This window comes from Mandrillus leucophaeus, unplaced genomic scaffold (genome assembly GCF_000951045.1).
Source record: "Mandrillus leucophaeus isolate KB7577 unplaced genomic scaffold, Mleu.le_1.0 Scaffold524, whole genome shotgun sequence".
NCBI classification, from domain to species: domain Eukaryota; kingdom Metazoa; phylum Chordata; class Mammalia; order Primates; family Cercopithecidae; genus Mandrillus; species Mandrillus leucophaeus.
In genome coordinates, this window is record NW_012105631.1 from 914,807 (window position 1) to 931,122 (window position 16,316).

Here is a 16,316-nt window from a genome sequence, read left to right on the forward strand (position 1 = left end):
AAGCTGAGGTGGGCGGCTCTCTTGAAGCCAGGAGTTTAAGTCCAGCCTGGCCAACTTGGCAAAACACCGTCTCTATTCAAATAATAATAATAATAATAATAATAAGCTAATGTGATAGACGAAACTACTAGAGTGTTGTTTAAATGTACATGGGCACTTTCTTAGTAGTAACATGCAGTATAAACTTGTTAATCAATTAATTTTTCTCTTTGGTGAATTGCTTATTTTGGTTCATTACTAATTTATCTATTTACAGCTGAGTATTTTCCACATCTATTTATGTGTGCTAATCATAACTTCAAGCTATTGGCCATTTTTGTCATATTTATATGAACTTAACTTCTTTCTTCTTTTTTCTGTTCTTGCTTGTTTTTGGACTTGGATACATTTATCTTTTAATGAACAGAATTTTAAATTTTTTTAAATAATCAAAACTGCTAATATTTTTCTTTGTAATTTATTTCATCCCTTTGGCTCTTAAAAAGTGCCCCTTTTCTATTTCATAGATTTGCTAAATATTTATTTCAAATTTCCTCTATTTTTAAGATAGCCATTATTTAAAATGCTTATTCTCTAAAAACATTAATTAAATAATTCTGTAATTATATATTTAGCTAATGAGATAAGAATCTAAGTTCATGTTTTAAATAAATAATTTACTAATTCTTCCATCTGCATTAATTTTAAAAATCTTGTAAAATTTATTTGTGACATTAACCTTTCTCCATTATACATTTGTGTATGAAAAAGGATTTGTGTCTCAGTCCATTCATTTACAAATAGTCTAGATGAGGTTTAAATACTAAAGTAAAAAGGAGACTTTTCTTATTCAATAACTTTTAATAAGCTCAAATTCTGCAGTATAATTTTTCATCTAATGTGTTTTCCTGATTTAATCTGAATTTTATAATTTCTTGACTCCTTGCTTTTTAGAACAGTGTTGGCTTTATTTCATAAATGAATTTTGAATAAAACTTGACATCAATTTATTTTTATTTCATAATCCACAAAACATTTCAAATTAAAGAAATACAACATTAAAAGTCTCCAGTTTTTGCTTTAATTTCACATTTCATACACTCACAATATTTAGGAAATAGTCATTTTAACTGTCTTATAACTGGGATAAGGGTGCAGCAACAATTCTGCCAGATGGTTAAATGCCCCAGAGGATTTCTGGTCTTCTCTTCCTAATTTGGAAGATATAAAGCAGTTTTTACTCCCAACATAAATTCTTGATAAAAATCATATTCTGTTGATTTTTCATGTTAGACATTAAGGATGACATGTAAGTAAAAAAAAAAAAAAAAAAAAAGTAGCCTTGAAACCAAGTTAATATTCTCTTGAAATCTTACTCGGCTGCTAAATTTCTTTGTTGAAAACCAACTTATAACAAATTGGTTATCCTGTTAGTCTTTTTCCCTTTTTCTTTTCTTTCTTCCATTTTCTTCCTGTTCCCTCTTTCCCTCACTCTTTCTTTCTGGCATGTTTAATTAGAGAACATTTTCTATAAGCATTATTGAGAATAATTGTCCTTGAGGAATGATGGGTAATGTAAGCGAAATGAAAATAATAAAGAAAATGCTACATGGAATCTCTTATTCTTGAACCATGTTCAGACACTATTAGCTGTGACCACTGCAATAGGAAATGAAAAAGAGAGCACTTTTTCACTGAAAATCCCAGTGTTCAAAGAAGCAAAGAAACGGCCACATAAACTAAATATTCACAATACTGGAAATGAACCACAGGCTTTTTGAGTAATACTCCAGTTAACTCATGTCCTTAAATGAGAAGGGCAGCCACAGACATCTGCCCACTGGAGCTCTCTGGTGCCCACATTTAGGGATGCATCCTTCCTTACAAGGGCAGCCACCTGTGGAAGTGGGTTCTTAAATAACTGTGTGCACCAAAGACCATCTGGCATGGCTTAATCACTGTACAAAGACTCTGCAGAGAAGTTGGAATTGAGATTCGTAGAGAAGCAAACAAGGGATGATGCCTGATGATTAAGAGTCAATCCAGGAAGGAGAATTCTTCATGGGTAACATCTATTTCAATAACAAACTCTCTCCGCAGTGACTCATACTTATTTGTCTGTGAAGTTACAAAAGAAGATCCCCAGAGAAAGTGCTTTCCAAGTTGCTAGATGTAAGTTTAAGAAATAAAATTTTTCCCTTAAGAAAAATGTGAGCTTGGTTTTAAACTTGAGGCTTGTTTTTAGGCCAAATGAATTGGGTTTTTTCCTGTTGCTTTTCTAACAAGGTAATGACAACGGTGAAGAAAAGGTAAATCATCATGTTAGTAAATCCAAGGATTTTGCCTCAAGAAATTAGATAACTATTCTTGGGAAAAACACAGAAAGAGTTTGTCCAGAAAAAATTAGTGTCAAAAATGAAACATCCAATGACACCAAAAGAGTTCAGTTTCCTGTGCTTGAGTCCCACACTTTTCATAATGAGTAAAATCAAGGAACTTTAGAATGTCCTATGTTCTGTCATTTCATGCCCACATACTCCATTAAAAATCCAAGATTGGCCAGACATGGTGGCTCATGCCTATAATTCCAGCAATGTGGGAGGCCGAGGCAGGAGGATCATTTGAGTTTAGGAGTTTGAGACCAGCCTGGGCAACATAGTGAGACTTCATCTTTACTAAAATTCAAGCAAATTTAGCTGGGCATGGTAGTGCACCCCTGTAGTCCCAGCTACTTGGGCACTAAGATGGGAGGATTACTTGAGCCGGGGAGATAGAGGCTGCAGTGAGTCCTGATCATGCCACAGCAAATCCAGCCTGAGCGACAGACCAAGACCCCGTCTCAAAAGAAAAAAAAAAAAAAGAAATTCAAGATTGTAAAATGTCAATATAATTCACTTCTCATTCTAAAGAAAGTAATATCCGAATTCCTTAGAAGATTTCTCTTTAAAGTGACACTGATTTTTTTTTCTCTTTCTAGTCACATTGGAAGTAAATGAGGATTGTAATCCACAAATATCTAAAGTTTTAATTTTAATTAAAATATATATAATGCATCTCAGTGGATTCTTACATTAGAATCACTATTTGTAATAAGCCTCACATTGAATACAAAATACATAAATATAAAACCCTTGGGAGAAAATATTACATTTTTTGAAACAAAAGGGAAAACATGTGCTCCAAGAAAATACGTTTTACATTGTAATGTCCAACTTGCACAACCATGCTTCAACTTGGAACTCGTTAGTTATTTGGGCCATGCCCTCAAAATTCTGTTTAGCCTATTTACGATTTCCTTTCAATAAAAGACAAGACAAGAAAGAAACAAAAACCAAAAGCACCCTACTCAGGAATCTGGGAACGCCTTGATGATGGACTCATAGGCAGGTGGGGGCGGTGTTGAAAGGCCCACTCGAAGACTGTTACTGGACCAGTAATCAGGACGGCTCAGACTGTGGGAAGTGCTGATGGTGGGAGAGATACTGGAAGAAGGGAGAGTCACCAGCTGACTCTCAGTTTCCACAGGAAGTGGTGGACATTGCAGAAAGGGATGGAAAGTAGAAGCTCTGAAACTTGATTTTCTTGGAAAGGAATTTGCTTGTTCCAGGGAAGCTTGTCGCTGGAAAGTGAGACTGGCCAGGCTGAGGTTGCTGCGACGTTCACAACCACTGTGGCGGTAAAATCCAGTTCTGTTGAGGCCATGGGAGTAAGAAGACCTAGATCTCCTGCTTGAACTCCACTGTGAGATGGGAGCACTGGCTCTTCTTCTTCGAGACAGACAAATGAACACAGCCCAAATAAATCCTCCAAGTACCAGCCCGATTGCCATGGATACGGTGAAGGACATGATAAGGTCCTCTGAAACAAAGAAAGTAAATTACTAAATCCATTTTTAAATAGATTTTCAACCAAAAACAAGGGTCAGCATATATGCTGTAATTCATAGAATACTGATTAATTTAAACATACTTTGAATCAGGAAAATAGAAGACGGTGTTAGGTGGATATGAACAAATGAAAGCTGATAATGCTTCCATTTATTCAAGCAGAAAGATACAAAATAACACTTTCAGCTGTGGCATTCCAGGTCACTTAAGCTGTTTTATCATCTTTAAGAAATAAAAGATAAAAGTAGTCTTACTTGATGTCATTAATTTATGGCATTTAGCTCATACATTTTTTATAGAGTTGCAAATGTAGCCCAAAGTTGATTTCCTTTTGAGTTATGGTAGTAACTAATGTGCTGGATTGATAAAGAATTTTGTCAACACTTTAACGTTGCCTTTTCCTCTGTCTGCTTTCATCAATCACATTGATTTCTGCCACCTGCAGTCTTCATGATGCCTCACTTCCTTTGCTCTGTCTGAGATAGGAAGTGCTGGAATAGAACCATCTGGCCAGCGGACTGATTTATGTCATATTTCCTGAACTCCCAGACAGTCACTTATATCTCTGACTCTTTGATGACTTGACCTGTGCAGACTACTGGGCTCTTTCTTGTTTCCCAGGTTCCAGCTCATGCTTCTATTATACCCTTGGGATGATGAAATTCCTGTAGCCCGAACCTCCATAGAGTCTCTGCTACACACCAGTATTCTCTAATTCGTAGAACTTGTAATTTGTTCAGATTTCCCTTTCTGGGGAGAAAAATGCCTTTCCCTAATGGAAATGCTACCTTATTGTCTCTTGTAAACTAAATACACATTCTCAAATGAAAATGAGTAACTGAGTCTCCTCTTGCCACAGCACTTTGTATAGAAAAACTCTGGATATTAGAAGACTCCTCCAGCCTGGTCCCCCACATTTCCCCACCATGATGTAATCCACAAGTCATGTTGGTTTCTCACTGTACCAAAGCCTGTCATTCTCTCTAAAACTCTGTGATTTTCCACATATTTTTCCTTATATCTGAATTCAATTTTTTAATCTTCTGTCTGGAAAACCCATTCTTCAAGCTCTACTTCAAGTATCACATCTTCAATAAAGACTCTGACGTTTCCTAGACAAAAATGAATTGCTGCTAAGTGGAAAGGTAAGCTATCATATCTGATTGCTTATCTAGGTATTCTGTATTGAGAGAGCCATAGCCTGACCTGAAAATTAGCTGATGGGTGTTGTGAGACTGGGGAAGAGGGGGAGAAAATAGCCACAGAAGTTTTGCTGTTCTTTCCATCAAGAGATAGTCTATTTCTCTACCCCTTGAATCTGGCGGGCTTCATGACTGGCTTTGATGAGTAGGATGCAATGGAATTGAAGCTATACAAGTTCAAGCCTAAGCTACAAGAGGCTCAGCTTCCACCCTTCCTGCTCTTGGGACCCCTGCCATTGTCAGCATATAAATAAGGCCAGACTAGCCTGCCAGATGATGAGAGACACATGGCCCAGAAACCCCTACAGCCCTAGCCAAGAGCCTGCTAACCTGGACATATGAATGGCATCATCCTATATAATTCAAATGCTAGTCAAATCACCAAATGATTGTGACAAATGAGCAAAGACCAGCAGAAAATCCACCGAGCTGACTTCATCTCAAATTACCAATCCACAGGATTGTGAGCTAAGCAAATTATTATTATTTTAAGCTACTATGTTTGGGGGTGGATAGTTACATGGCAAAAGTTCTCTGATACAGGGTTCCAAACTCCGCTCTGTTCGTAATATGTTTTGTGATTTTTAGGGAATTTGTTTAGACCCACTGATTTCATTATATATGTGTGTGTGTATATATATATACTCACATATATATATACACATATATATGAAGGAGTTAGATTTTATGATTGCCAAGGTTCTTTTTAGCATATTGTTGTAATCTGTGATAATATATAGACTACCTAGAATGCAGAAATAACAAAACAAACTAACGTTAATAACTACAAAGGAATAATCACTGCTGTCTAATTTTAGGATATAGTTCAGTGTCCTTACACTGTATATTGTCACATTTATCTCCTGTGGAAAAGCTATATTTATTGTGTCCTACTTTCACAGTTATCTGTACAAATAGTTATATCGACATTCTCTAAAACAACGGCTTTAGGCAAAGGTCCCAGGCACATTTTTTAGTGTGTTATATCACTTAATCCTCAAACATCCCAATAAAGGAAATGCTAGTGTTATTCCCATTTAATAGTTGTGGCTACTGAGAGGTAAGTAGCAAGCCCATAGTCCCACATCTGGTGAAGGTCAAGTGAGGATGTGAGACCAAAGCGTCTTAATTAATAGCTAAATTGTTTATTTATTTTCTAAGTGTAAGGTAAGAAAATATTAATCTAAAATGAAAATAAGCAATACAAAGTTCATAAAAATTTGTCGATTCAATACCAGAGTATCTTGTAACCTGTTATGAACAGAAATACTTGAGAGAATGGTGGTTAAATAATATTGTGTGTTCTACAGGTGTATTTCCATGAATCAATAGCCTTTAGTGGAGACTTTTAAATATCAACAAGTTTAGCTGTGGACGCACAAAAATGGAGTTTCAGCTAAAACAAAATCAAAAATGTGTTGGACATAAATTCCTCATTTTATAGATATTGAAACGGAAGCTAAGGTTTATGTGGTAGAACTAACACTTGATTTACTGTAATAACTGATTGACAAGTATCACTGGTTAGGGAACTATTAGTTACACTCGTGTGTGATATAAATGAGAAGACAAATACTCAAATGTACAAAGTATATGTCCTTGCTATTGTGTGTAAATGTACGTAACCACTACTAGAGTCTGACTATCTCAGTATATAAGCAGGCATAATAGATAAAATTTAGAAAGAGATATTTCCTTGATTTCAGCAAAATGAAGTTAAAACCAGAATCTGAAAGGAGAAAATATATTCAGTTAGTCAACGAAAGCATTTAAAGTTTACAAGAGTCCTTATACATGGTCTCTGTGTATGCCCTTTGAGATTCTCATCTTCTAACAAATCAGATATTCCAAATATAAATGTTATTTATAGTGGAATAATAGCAAACTTTAGATTCAAGAAAAAAATAGAAACTATTTAAATCAATGAAATCAATGAAAAATAATTTCTTGTCTATTATTGTGATTGAGGCCAGGCGCAGTGGCTTATGCCTGTAATCCCAGCACTTTGGGAGGCCGAGGTGAGAGGATCGCTTGAGCCCAGACCAGCCTGGGCGACATAATGGGATCTGTCTCTACAAAAAGTAAAAATAAATTAATTAAATAAAATACAGCGATTGAGCAAAACAGCAATTAGCAAAAATACAGCGATTAGCAAAAACAACAAAAATAGATGGAGTAAGAAATACATTTAAATTTCAGATGACTGTTTTATTTCCAAAATATATTATTGTTCTGATGTAAGAAAACTAAGATAATATCCAAACTCTAATGGACAAGTTATTATAGAATATATTGAACCATCACAATATTCTTAAATGACAAGTTTCAGTTTGGGGAGTAAAAAGATTATTTTTGTGGCACTAAAACTGTAACAATATTTCCATAAAAGGAATTTGACAACAAACCTATTTAAAATGATCATTCTCTGTGGCTTGGTAATACTTTGATTTGATACTGTAAACCTATTGTCTATGCCCAAAATTTGGGGAAATGACTTAAAATATCATCAAATACTGGGTTATATAGATATCCAAAAAGGATTAAAAAATGAATTTAAAATGTACATGAGAATCATAAGAATAACATATACACACAATAATAGGCTATTTAAGTTTTGAATGAATATAAAGTAGGATAAGATGGAGGTGCAACAGAAATCACAAAAATTACAAAAAAAATTCTTTTGATATGGATTTGTTTAATTTTTGCTCAGTAGAGTTCACATATCATGAAAATAACTTTTTAATCCACAAAGTCAGTAAAATACACACATTAGAAATTGTATTAGTCTGTTTTCATGCTGCTGATAAAGACATACCTGACACTGGGCAACTTACAAAAGAAAGTGGTTCAATTGGACTTACATTTCCACATGGCTGGGGAGGCCTCACAATCACGGTGGAAGGCAAGCAGGAGCAAGCCACACCTTGCGGGGATGGCAGCAGACAGAGAGAGCTTGTGCAGGAAAACTCCCCCTTATAATAACCATCAGATCTCGTGAGACTGACTTACTATCACGAGAACAGCACAAGAAATTCCTGCCCCAATGATTCAATTACCTCCCACCGGGTCCCTCCCACAACATGTGGCAATTCAAAATGAGATTTGGGTGGGGACAGAGCCAAACCGTATCAGAAATCATTGCACTAATTCTTATACCTTGCAGAATATTAAAACACATACAAATAATACTGCTGACAGAAGAATTTCTAAGACTTCCTGAGATATGTGGTAAAATGTTTATCTAACTTCTTAAGCTCCCTTAAGTCCAAACAGCAAAGGCAAATGTAGAAATGAAGAAAGGCAATGAGAAAGAGATGCTGAGTCAAACAACAGCAGTGGTCTTTCATACATTTTTTTTTCATTTAATTATAGTTAATGATTTTTCTGACCTGTCCACACTAGAATTTAGAAACTGTGTGATGAAAGCAGCATCTACTGGTGATACAGCTTTAAATTTTCATATATGTAATTCCATTCTGGCAGACTTTTAACAATGTATTTTGGGAGCCTTTTTTAAAACCTGGTGTAGAAGAAAATATAACTGAAAAAAAAAAGACATTGGCACAGATATTGCTTTTTAAAAAATGATTTGCCTTCTTACTTCTCAACAATCTTAGGAGAAGAAAAATGAGCCATAATCTTTCTTCTTATAATTGCAATATAATGCAACTTATAAGACCAAATGGTTACTTTTAAAAATGTAACTTTCCTTTTGAAAGCAGAAGGAAAAAACTCTAACATTGGTAAGGTATGCCATATAAATTAAATATATGTCATCCTAATTTGTAATATGTACCTACAAAACTAGCAAGTAGATGGCACATAACAAGCCCTTAATGAACACCAGCTCTTACTGCTAATAGTTGTGTAATTTACTCAAGTCATTTGACCCTTCTTGGCCTAATAATAACAGCCACGTTCGTGTCTTTCAGTTTTAATATTGTAATATTGAGTATGATTTTTAGTAAATATAATCAACACTTCAAATGCCTTCCACTGGTATTGAAATTTAGTAGAGGTCACCATCTAGTGGCTTGAGTTGAATCATTCCAACTCTGAAAGTGATTTGATCAGTGACAGCAGAATGAAACATTGTTTAAAACATTCAGAAACCCTTTGCAGTTGTAAGAATGGTAAGTTCAACGTTCACCAAAGCAGGCCATGAAGTCCTTCGTATCGTAGAGTGTACAGGAGAATGGTTCAGGAAATAGAATGACTTTTGACAAAAAGGATTTTTAGGGACAGTAATATTTAGAGCCTAGAAATTTGATTGATTATAATAATGTAAACAGCCAAGGAGTATTTTCCATTGTATCTCATCTGCCAGAACATCTTATTGGGTCTGTTTTCACAAACAAACAAACAAAAAATCCAGAATTCAACTTCTCACTACCCAGTCTGTGACTTCACTGATCCAAGTGGCCACATTCCCACATCTGTGACATGGACTATGGTCTTCCTGCTTCTGTCCTTGCCATATCCTCACACCCCAAAAATATGCTCAAAACAGTAGTCAGAGAACATTTTAAAATGTAAGTCAAATCATACCACTCTTCTGTTCTAAATCCTCCACTTTTCCCAGAGGAAAAACAAATGCCTAAGAATGTCCTAAAAGTCCCTACTTGACAGGCTCCCAATTATCTGAGCCCATCTCCTCTACTCTTCCTCTGGGTCACTCGCTCTGTCTGCACTTCCCTCCTCACTATTCCCTAAGTAAATCAGATGGGCTGGCTCCTGACTTAGGGCCCATCACTGGTTGTAATCTACTCCTAAAATTATTTCCTCAGCTATCTGTATGGTTAATTTCAGGTCTGTTGCTCGTATGTAACTTTCTCATTGAGGCCTACCCTGGCTGCTCTACCTAAAATGACACCCTGTCCCACCTCTGAAGCCTAAAGGGAACTCTTGTTTTTCCTTTTTCCTTTCTGGTTAATGGAAACTAAATTCATTAATTTATACTCTTTAAGAAAATGTGAATGAGATACATAAGCATTATGAGCTGGAAATGTCGTTATATTTGAAAGATAGGAGGATAACATATATCTGAAATGCTTTAAAAAGCTTCATGGAAAAAATAAATTGTAGATGCCTTTTTGTGAATGGTAGTGGTCAAATAAACAAAAGCCTTGGAGACTTGAAAGTAGTTTTGATCAAAAGCATAAAGCACAAGCCATATTCTGAATATAATTAGTTAACAGTATTGCTAGAGGAGAGGGCAAATTCAAAAGGATCAAGGTAGCACACCGCTTTCTGTATATGATAGACTAACATGTATCAAGCCACTGAGAGCAAGCATACAATGGAGAATAAAATATTTTCTTAAATTTGTTTGAAGCCATCAGAGACTTATCCAAACCATTAAATCGAAGGAGCAAATTCCAGGAGAAAAGAAAATCTCTCTCCACAATAATCTGTAAAGAGAAACGAAAATATCTGAGTAGAATGCTGTGCACTATCAGTAAGCTTAGAAAACATAAGTTGGTGTTCAGTGGCTGCCAAGGAAATTGGACCCTAGGAAACATCCCAGACTCTGGAATCAGGTGCCCTAGGATCTACTCTCTAAGATTAATGGTAAACAGGTAAAAGACCAGACCTCACAAAGATAAAAATATAGATCAATCCCAAGTTGAACTGAGGTGATCTTTCCCTAACTAACTGTCAGAAGGCAAGTTTTACATATAAATAAAATAGAAAGTTATATATTTAAATAAATTTATATATACCTAGTAATAAATTACAAGTCATCCTAAGAGGCAAGACAAAGTAAACAAAAACTAAGAGAACAAATACAAAATTGAAAAATATCCGTAAGTTATGAAGATATTTGAATTATCAGACAAAATATTAAAATAACTGTTGATTAATGTGTTTAAAAAATTAACAAGTTAAAAATTTTCAGCAGAGATTGAGGATCTTATAGATAATAAAATATCTAATGAAAATTATAAAATATTTTAACTGAATTCTGATAAAATTGTGAAATATCAAAACATGTGAGATGTGCCTAAAGCCACATTCATAAGAAAATTTATAGCTTTATAGGTATATATTTTAAAATAAGAAAGCCTAAAAAAATCAGTTATTTTGGTTTCCACATTAAGAAGCTAACAAAGGATCACTAGCTGACACATAAGTAAAGTAGCATACAGTAAATAAGAGAAAGCAGAACTTCATGAAACAGGCAAAAAAAAAAAAAAAAAAAGAAAGAAAAAATAGAGGAGATTATCAAAGACAGATATGAAAAAATCTAACAAAAATTAATAAAATACTAATTGGAATGACAAGGATGGAAAGAGGAGAGAAAGAGAAACAGGGGAAAAGAGCAGGCAGGAGCAAGAGAAAGAGACCGAGAGAAGAAGAGAAAATCACCAATATCAAGAGTAAGAAACATTAGAACAGATTATACAGGCAATAAAAACATCAAGCTAGGATTCCAAATCAGCTTTTATGAACTGACCCTTTCAAGTGATAATGACTATAAACATTGAAAACAATACAAAAAAAAAATTCTACCTAAGGGCCTTAAGAATGACCAAATGCTTGCAGCTACTAGAGAGGAATTGACACCTGGAAGAAAAGAACACCAAGTATTAGTCAAGCTCCAGTTTTCAAACCTTTTAACCTGAGGGCAACTTCCAATGTGGGACAGGTAGTGATCATTGAAAACCTGCACTGTTTCTGATCTTAAGAAACAAAGGACAGAGATTATGGAAATAAGAGCTGCTAAGAATGTGAGAAGGAAATCCTGGAGAAGAGAAAGCCAGAGAGGAGAATCCCCAAATTTTACTTATAAACATTTCACATATCTTTGGTTGACTCCTGAATCACACATATATGGGACATATTCCAAACAGCACTAGAGAAAAATAAAATAAAATAAAGTAATATTTAAGCTGCTGCCCAAGGGACAGGCTTTACAGGTTTCTGTAGTTGTAGTTCCACAGAGTTATTTGCCTGTGAAAATAAACTAGGGGGAAAAGCATACATCACAACACTCTTCAGAGTAATACAGCAGAATCCATTCAAAATGTTCAAGATACAATATGAAATTACTTGGCACATGAAGAAACAGGAAAATGTGACCCATTCTTAAGAGAAAAAAAAGTCAACAAAAACAAACTTTAAGATGACCCAGATATAATTAGCAGACAAAAATTTTTAAGCAACTCATATATCCATGTTCAATGATTTCAAGTAAAACACTCACAATGAATAAAATGATAGGAAATTTCAGCAAAGAGATGGAAACTATAAGAAATAACAAAATGGATATTCTAAAACTAAAAAAAATTGAGAACTGAAAAAACCTTATATGATGAGCTTAACAGTGAAATTAAAGTGAGAGAGAAAAGAATCAGCCAACTTAAAGGTGTATTAATAGAACTTATCCAATTTGAAAAATGGAGAAAAATACTGGGGGGAAAAAGCAAGCCTCTAGGACTTGTAGAACCGTATAAAAATATTTAACAGATGTGCAATTATAATCCCCAAAATAGAGGAAAGGGTGAGTGGAACTAAAAAAATTTTGAATAAATGAGGCTGAAATTTTTCAAAATTAGTGAAACAAATTAATCTACAAATCAAGAGTCTCAGTAACATCAAGCAGAATATATATAAAGAACTATGCACATCATAGTCAAACAGCTGAAGATCAAAGGTTAACAAAACAAACTTGAACACAGCCAAATTACAAATAATGATAATAACACTACATTCATAAAAGACAATTATTTGAATAACTACTTGCTTTTAATAAAACACAATGATATTTTAAAGTGATTTTAATAAAAAGCTGTCAACTCAGAATTTTATATCCAGCAAAAGTATCCCTTAAGTATAATAGTCAAATAAATACTCTTTCAGGTGAAACAGAATTCAAACTAATCACCAGCACACCTACACTAAAACATGTGCTGAAGAAAATCCTTAGTCTGGGGAAACTGAAAACTGGGATCTTTAAGAAGAAATTGAGACCATCAGAAATAGTATCAGAGTAAATATAGAAGATTCTTTCCCTCAATTTCTTTAAAATTCATTTTTCTAGTTAGAGCAAAAATTAAAATATTTTCATATGAAATATATAGTTTATATAGATTTAATATGTAATAATTATAAAGAATTGGGACAGGATATAAATAAATCTATTAGCTTGATTGATTGATTTAGTTTTTAAGAGATTTTAGAGGCAGGGACTTACTATGTCACCCAGGCTGGTATCAAAGTTTTTTGCTCAAATGACCCTCCCAACTTAGTCTCCAAGTAACTGAGACTACAGGCACACACCAATGCACCCAGCTATTAGATTGTTTTTTATATTGAAAATCTTATGTATTCTAAAATACAACTACAAATTATATTAAGCAAGATTGCAGAATTTAAGATTTATATATAAAAATATGTTTATATACTAGCAGCAAACTACGGGAAAGTGTAATTACACCATTACAATAGCATCATTAGCATAACATACCTAGGAATCTTTTTTCACAAAATGTATGTAATATATCTGCACCACAAATATTGAAATACTACTGAAAGAAATTAAAGGTCTAAAAAGTGGAGAGATATACTATATTTGTGAATTACAAGCCTCAATATTATTAAGATGCCAACTGCCCTTATATATAAATAAATTTATATAAATAAATCAACTAAAATTCCGATAAACAGGCTTTTTGTATTATTTTACAAATGACACTAAGTTATATATGATGACAATACAAAGGAACAATAAAAACAAAGCTGGAAGCATCACACCACTTGATTTTAAAATATACTACAAAGCTATAATAGTCAAAACAGCATGGTACTGGTATTTACATAGACATTTAGATTCATGAAACATAATAGGGAGGAAGCCCAGTAATAAATCCATGCATTTGTGACAATTGATATTTGACAACAATATCAAAAATGCTCAAAGGGGAAATTATTGCCTCTTCAATAAAAGGTAATGGGAAAAGTGTATATCCACATGCAGAAGAATAAAATTGAACCCTTATCTCATACATATAGAAAAATCAACTCAAAATGGGTTAAAGATACAAACCTAAGACTAGAAACCCAAAAAACTACTAGAGGACAACATAGGGAAAAAGCTTTATATTGATCTGGGCAATTATATTTTTGCATATGACAGCACAGGAAAAAAGCAAAAACAGACAAGTAGAATTGTGTCAAACTACAAAGATTCTGCACAGTAAAGGAAACAACAGAGAGAAGAGACGCCTACAGAATGAGAGAAAATATTTGCAAACCATACATCTGATAAGAAGCTAATACCTAAAGTATGTAAGAAGCTCACACAACACAAAAGCAAGAAAACAAATAATCTGTTTAAAAAATGAGCAAAGGACCTGAATAGACATCTCTCAAAAGAAGCCCCACAAATGACCAATAGTTAGATGAAAAAAATGCTCAACATAACTACACATCAGGGAAATGTAAATCAAAGCCACAATGGAATATCACCTCACATGTGTCAAAATGCCTATTATCAAAAAGACAAAAAATAATGAGTGTTGGTGAGGATATGGAGAAAAGCAAACTGTACACTGTTGATGAAAATGTAAATTGATGCAGTCATTGTGGAAAATAGTATGAAGGTTCCTCAAAAATTAAAAATAGAACTACCATAGAATTCAGTAATCCCTCCAGGTGTACATTAAAAGGAAATGAGATCAGAATCTCTAAGAGATATCTACACTTCCATGTTCATTGCAGCATTGTCACAATAACCAAAATACATAATCGATCTAAGTGTCCATCATCAGATGAATGGATAAAGAAAATATAGTGACATAGATATGCATATGCATGCACACACACACACACACATATATGGTTTCTATAATGGAATGTTATATTTCAGATGCTCTTAGACTTAGGATGAGGTTGTATTTAGATAAATCCATCGTACATTGAAAATACCGTAAGTTGAAAATGCATTTAATACCCCTAACTTACCAAATTTCATAGCTTGGCTTAACCTACCTTAAATATGCACAGAATACTTGAAATAGCCTAAAATTAGGCAAAATCATCAAACAAAATCCAGCTTTATAATAATAAAAGGTAAAATTTTTAACTTTAAACAAATTTTTATTACATAAAAGTTGTCACGTAATTGGATATTTCTCTACTTTGTATACGATTGTTCTCACTCCCCACAGAAAGGCTGCTTAACTTCTCATCTGGTGGTGGCAAGCACCAAAATCCTTATTTTAACAGAATAGTAGTAAAAATACCTCAGTGATTTAAGTTGAAAGCAGTACATTGGTACATGGGTCTTATACCCAGCATCAGGAATATACAAATGTCTTTTTATTCGAAAATACAAAATAAATTATCTGTAATCATGAACAATGATGGCAGTAAACCATTATATATTTTGTCAACTAAACCAGTAACTGATGCTTACAGTGATTTCTTAAACATCAGTCAGCCGTTCCTTCATTTTCTCCAACTGACTTCTCTGAAGTTACTGGTGAGGAACACTGCCTTGGGCTTCCTGTCATAGTTCATTAATAAAGGTAAAGCACTATCCTAGGAGTTAGAACATGCTACCTCTCATACCACCTCCCACTGCATCCATTGCACCCATTCCAGGGTCCTTCTCTTCTTTAGGAATTTCTGTGACTACAACTTCTACTGTAGTTAACAGAGAGAGCACACCAGCAGCATCCGATAAAGCAGCTCTCACAACCTTTGTTGGGTCAATACTTGCTTTTTCCACCATATTCACAAAATCTCTGACTATAGCATCGTAACTAACTTCTGAGGAACTTTGCATAATTTTCGCAACTATCAAAGATCTTTCAACACTTGCATTCTTAGCAATGGTCATTGCTGGAATTTTGAGTGTTCTTTCAATAATTTCTATACCAATTTTTTTATCTTAATTAGCTGGAGTCAATGAGTCCAAGGCTGGAATGCCCCAAAGCAGGGGAAATTTTTATAATAATAATAAAAAATAAAAATAATAAACATTAAAGATCAAAATTCAAAATTCAAATTACAATTTCTACTGAATGCGTGTCACTTTCATATCATCATAAAGTCAAAAAATTGTAAGTTGGGTCAGGCGTGGTGGCTCAAGCCTGTAATCCCAGCACTTTGGGAGGCCGAGACGGGCGGATCACGAGGTCACGAGATCCAGACCATCCTGGCTAACACGGTGAAACCCCATCTCTACAAAAAAATACAAAAAACTAGCCGGGCGAGGTGGTGGGCGTCTGTAGTCCCA

At 34.3% G+C, this 16,316-nt stretch overlaps 1 protein-coding gene across 2 annotated transcripts in view; it reads right to left on the reverse strand.

Annotated features, from left to right (window-relative positions):
* Positions 1-962: 962 nt before the first annotated feature.
* Positions 963-16,316, reverse strand: part of MYCT1 (myc target 1) — a 23,539-nt gene continuing 8,185 nt past the window's right edge. The window contains exons 1-2 of one of the 2 annotated variants that reach the window (XM_011996798.1): positions 11,585-11,926; positions 2,696-3,837 (exon numbers count right to left, since the gene is read on the reverse strand). In XM_011996798.1, the coding sequence (XP_011852188.1) occupies positions 3,326-3,826 (501 nt within the window). In that variant the 5' untranslated portion in view covers positions 3,827-3,837; positions 11,585-11,926 and the 3' untranslated portion in view covers positions 2,696-3,325. Of the gene's footprint in view, positions 3,838-11,584; positions 11,927-16,316 lie in introns of those variants that run through there. The other variant, XM_011996797.1, reaches the window with a different exon arrangement.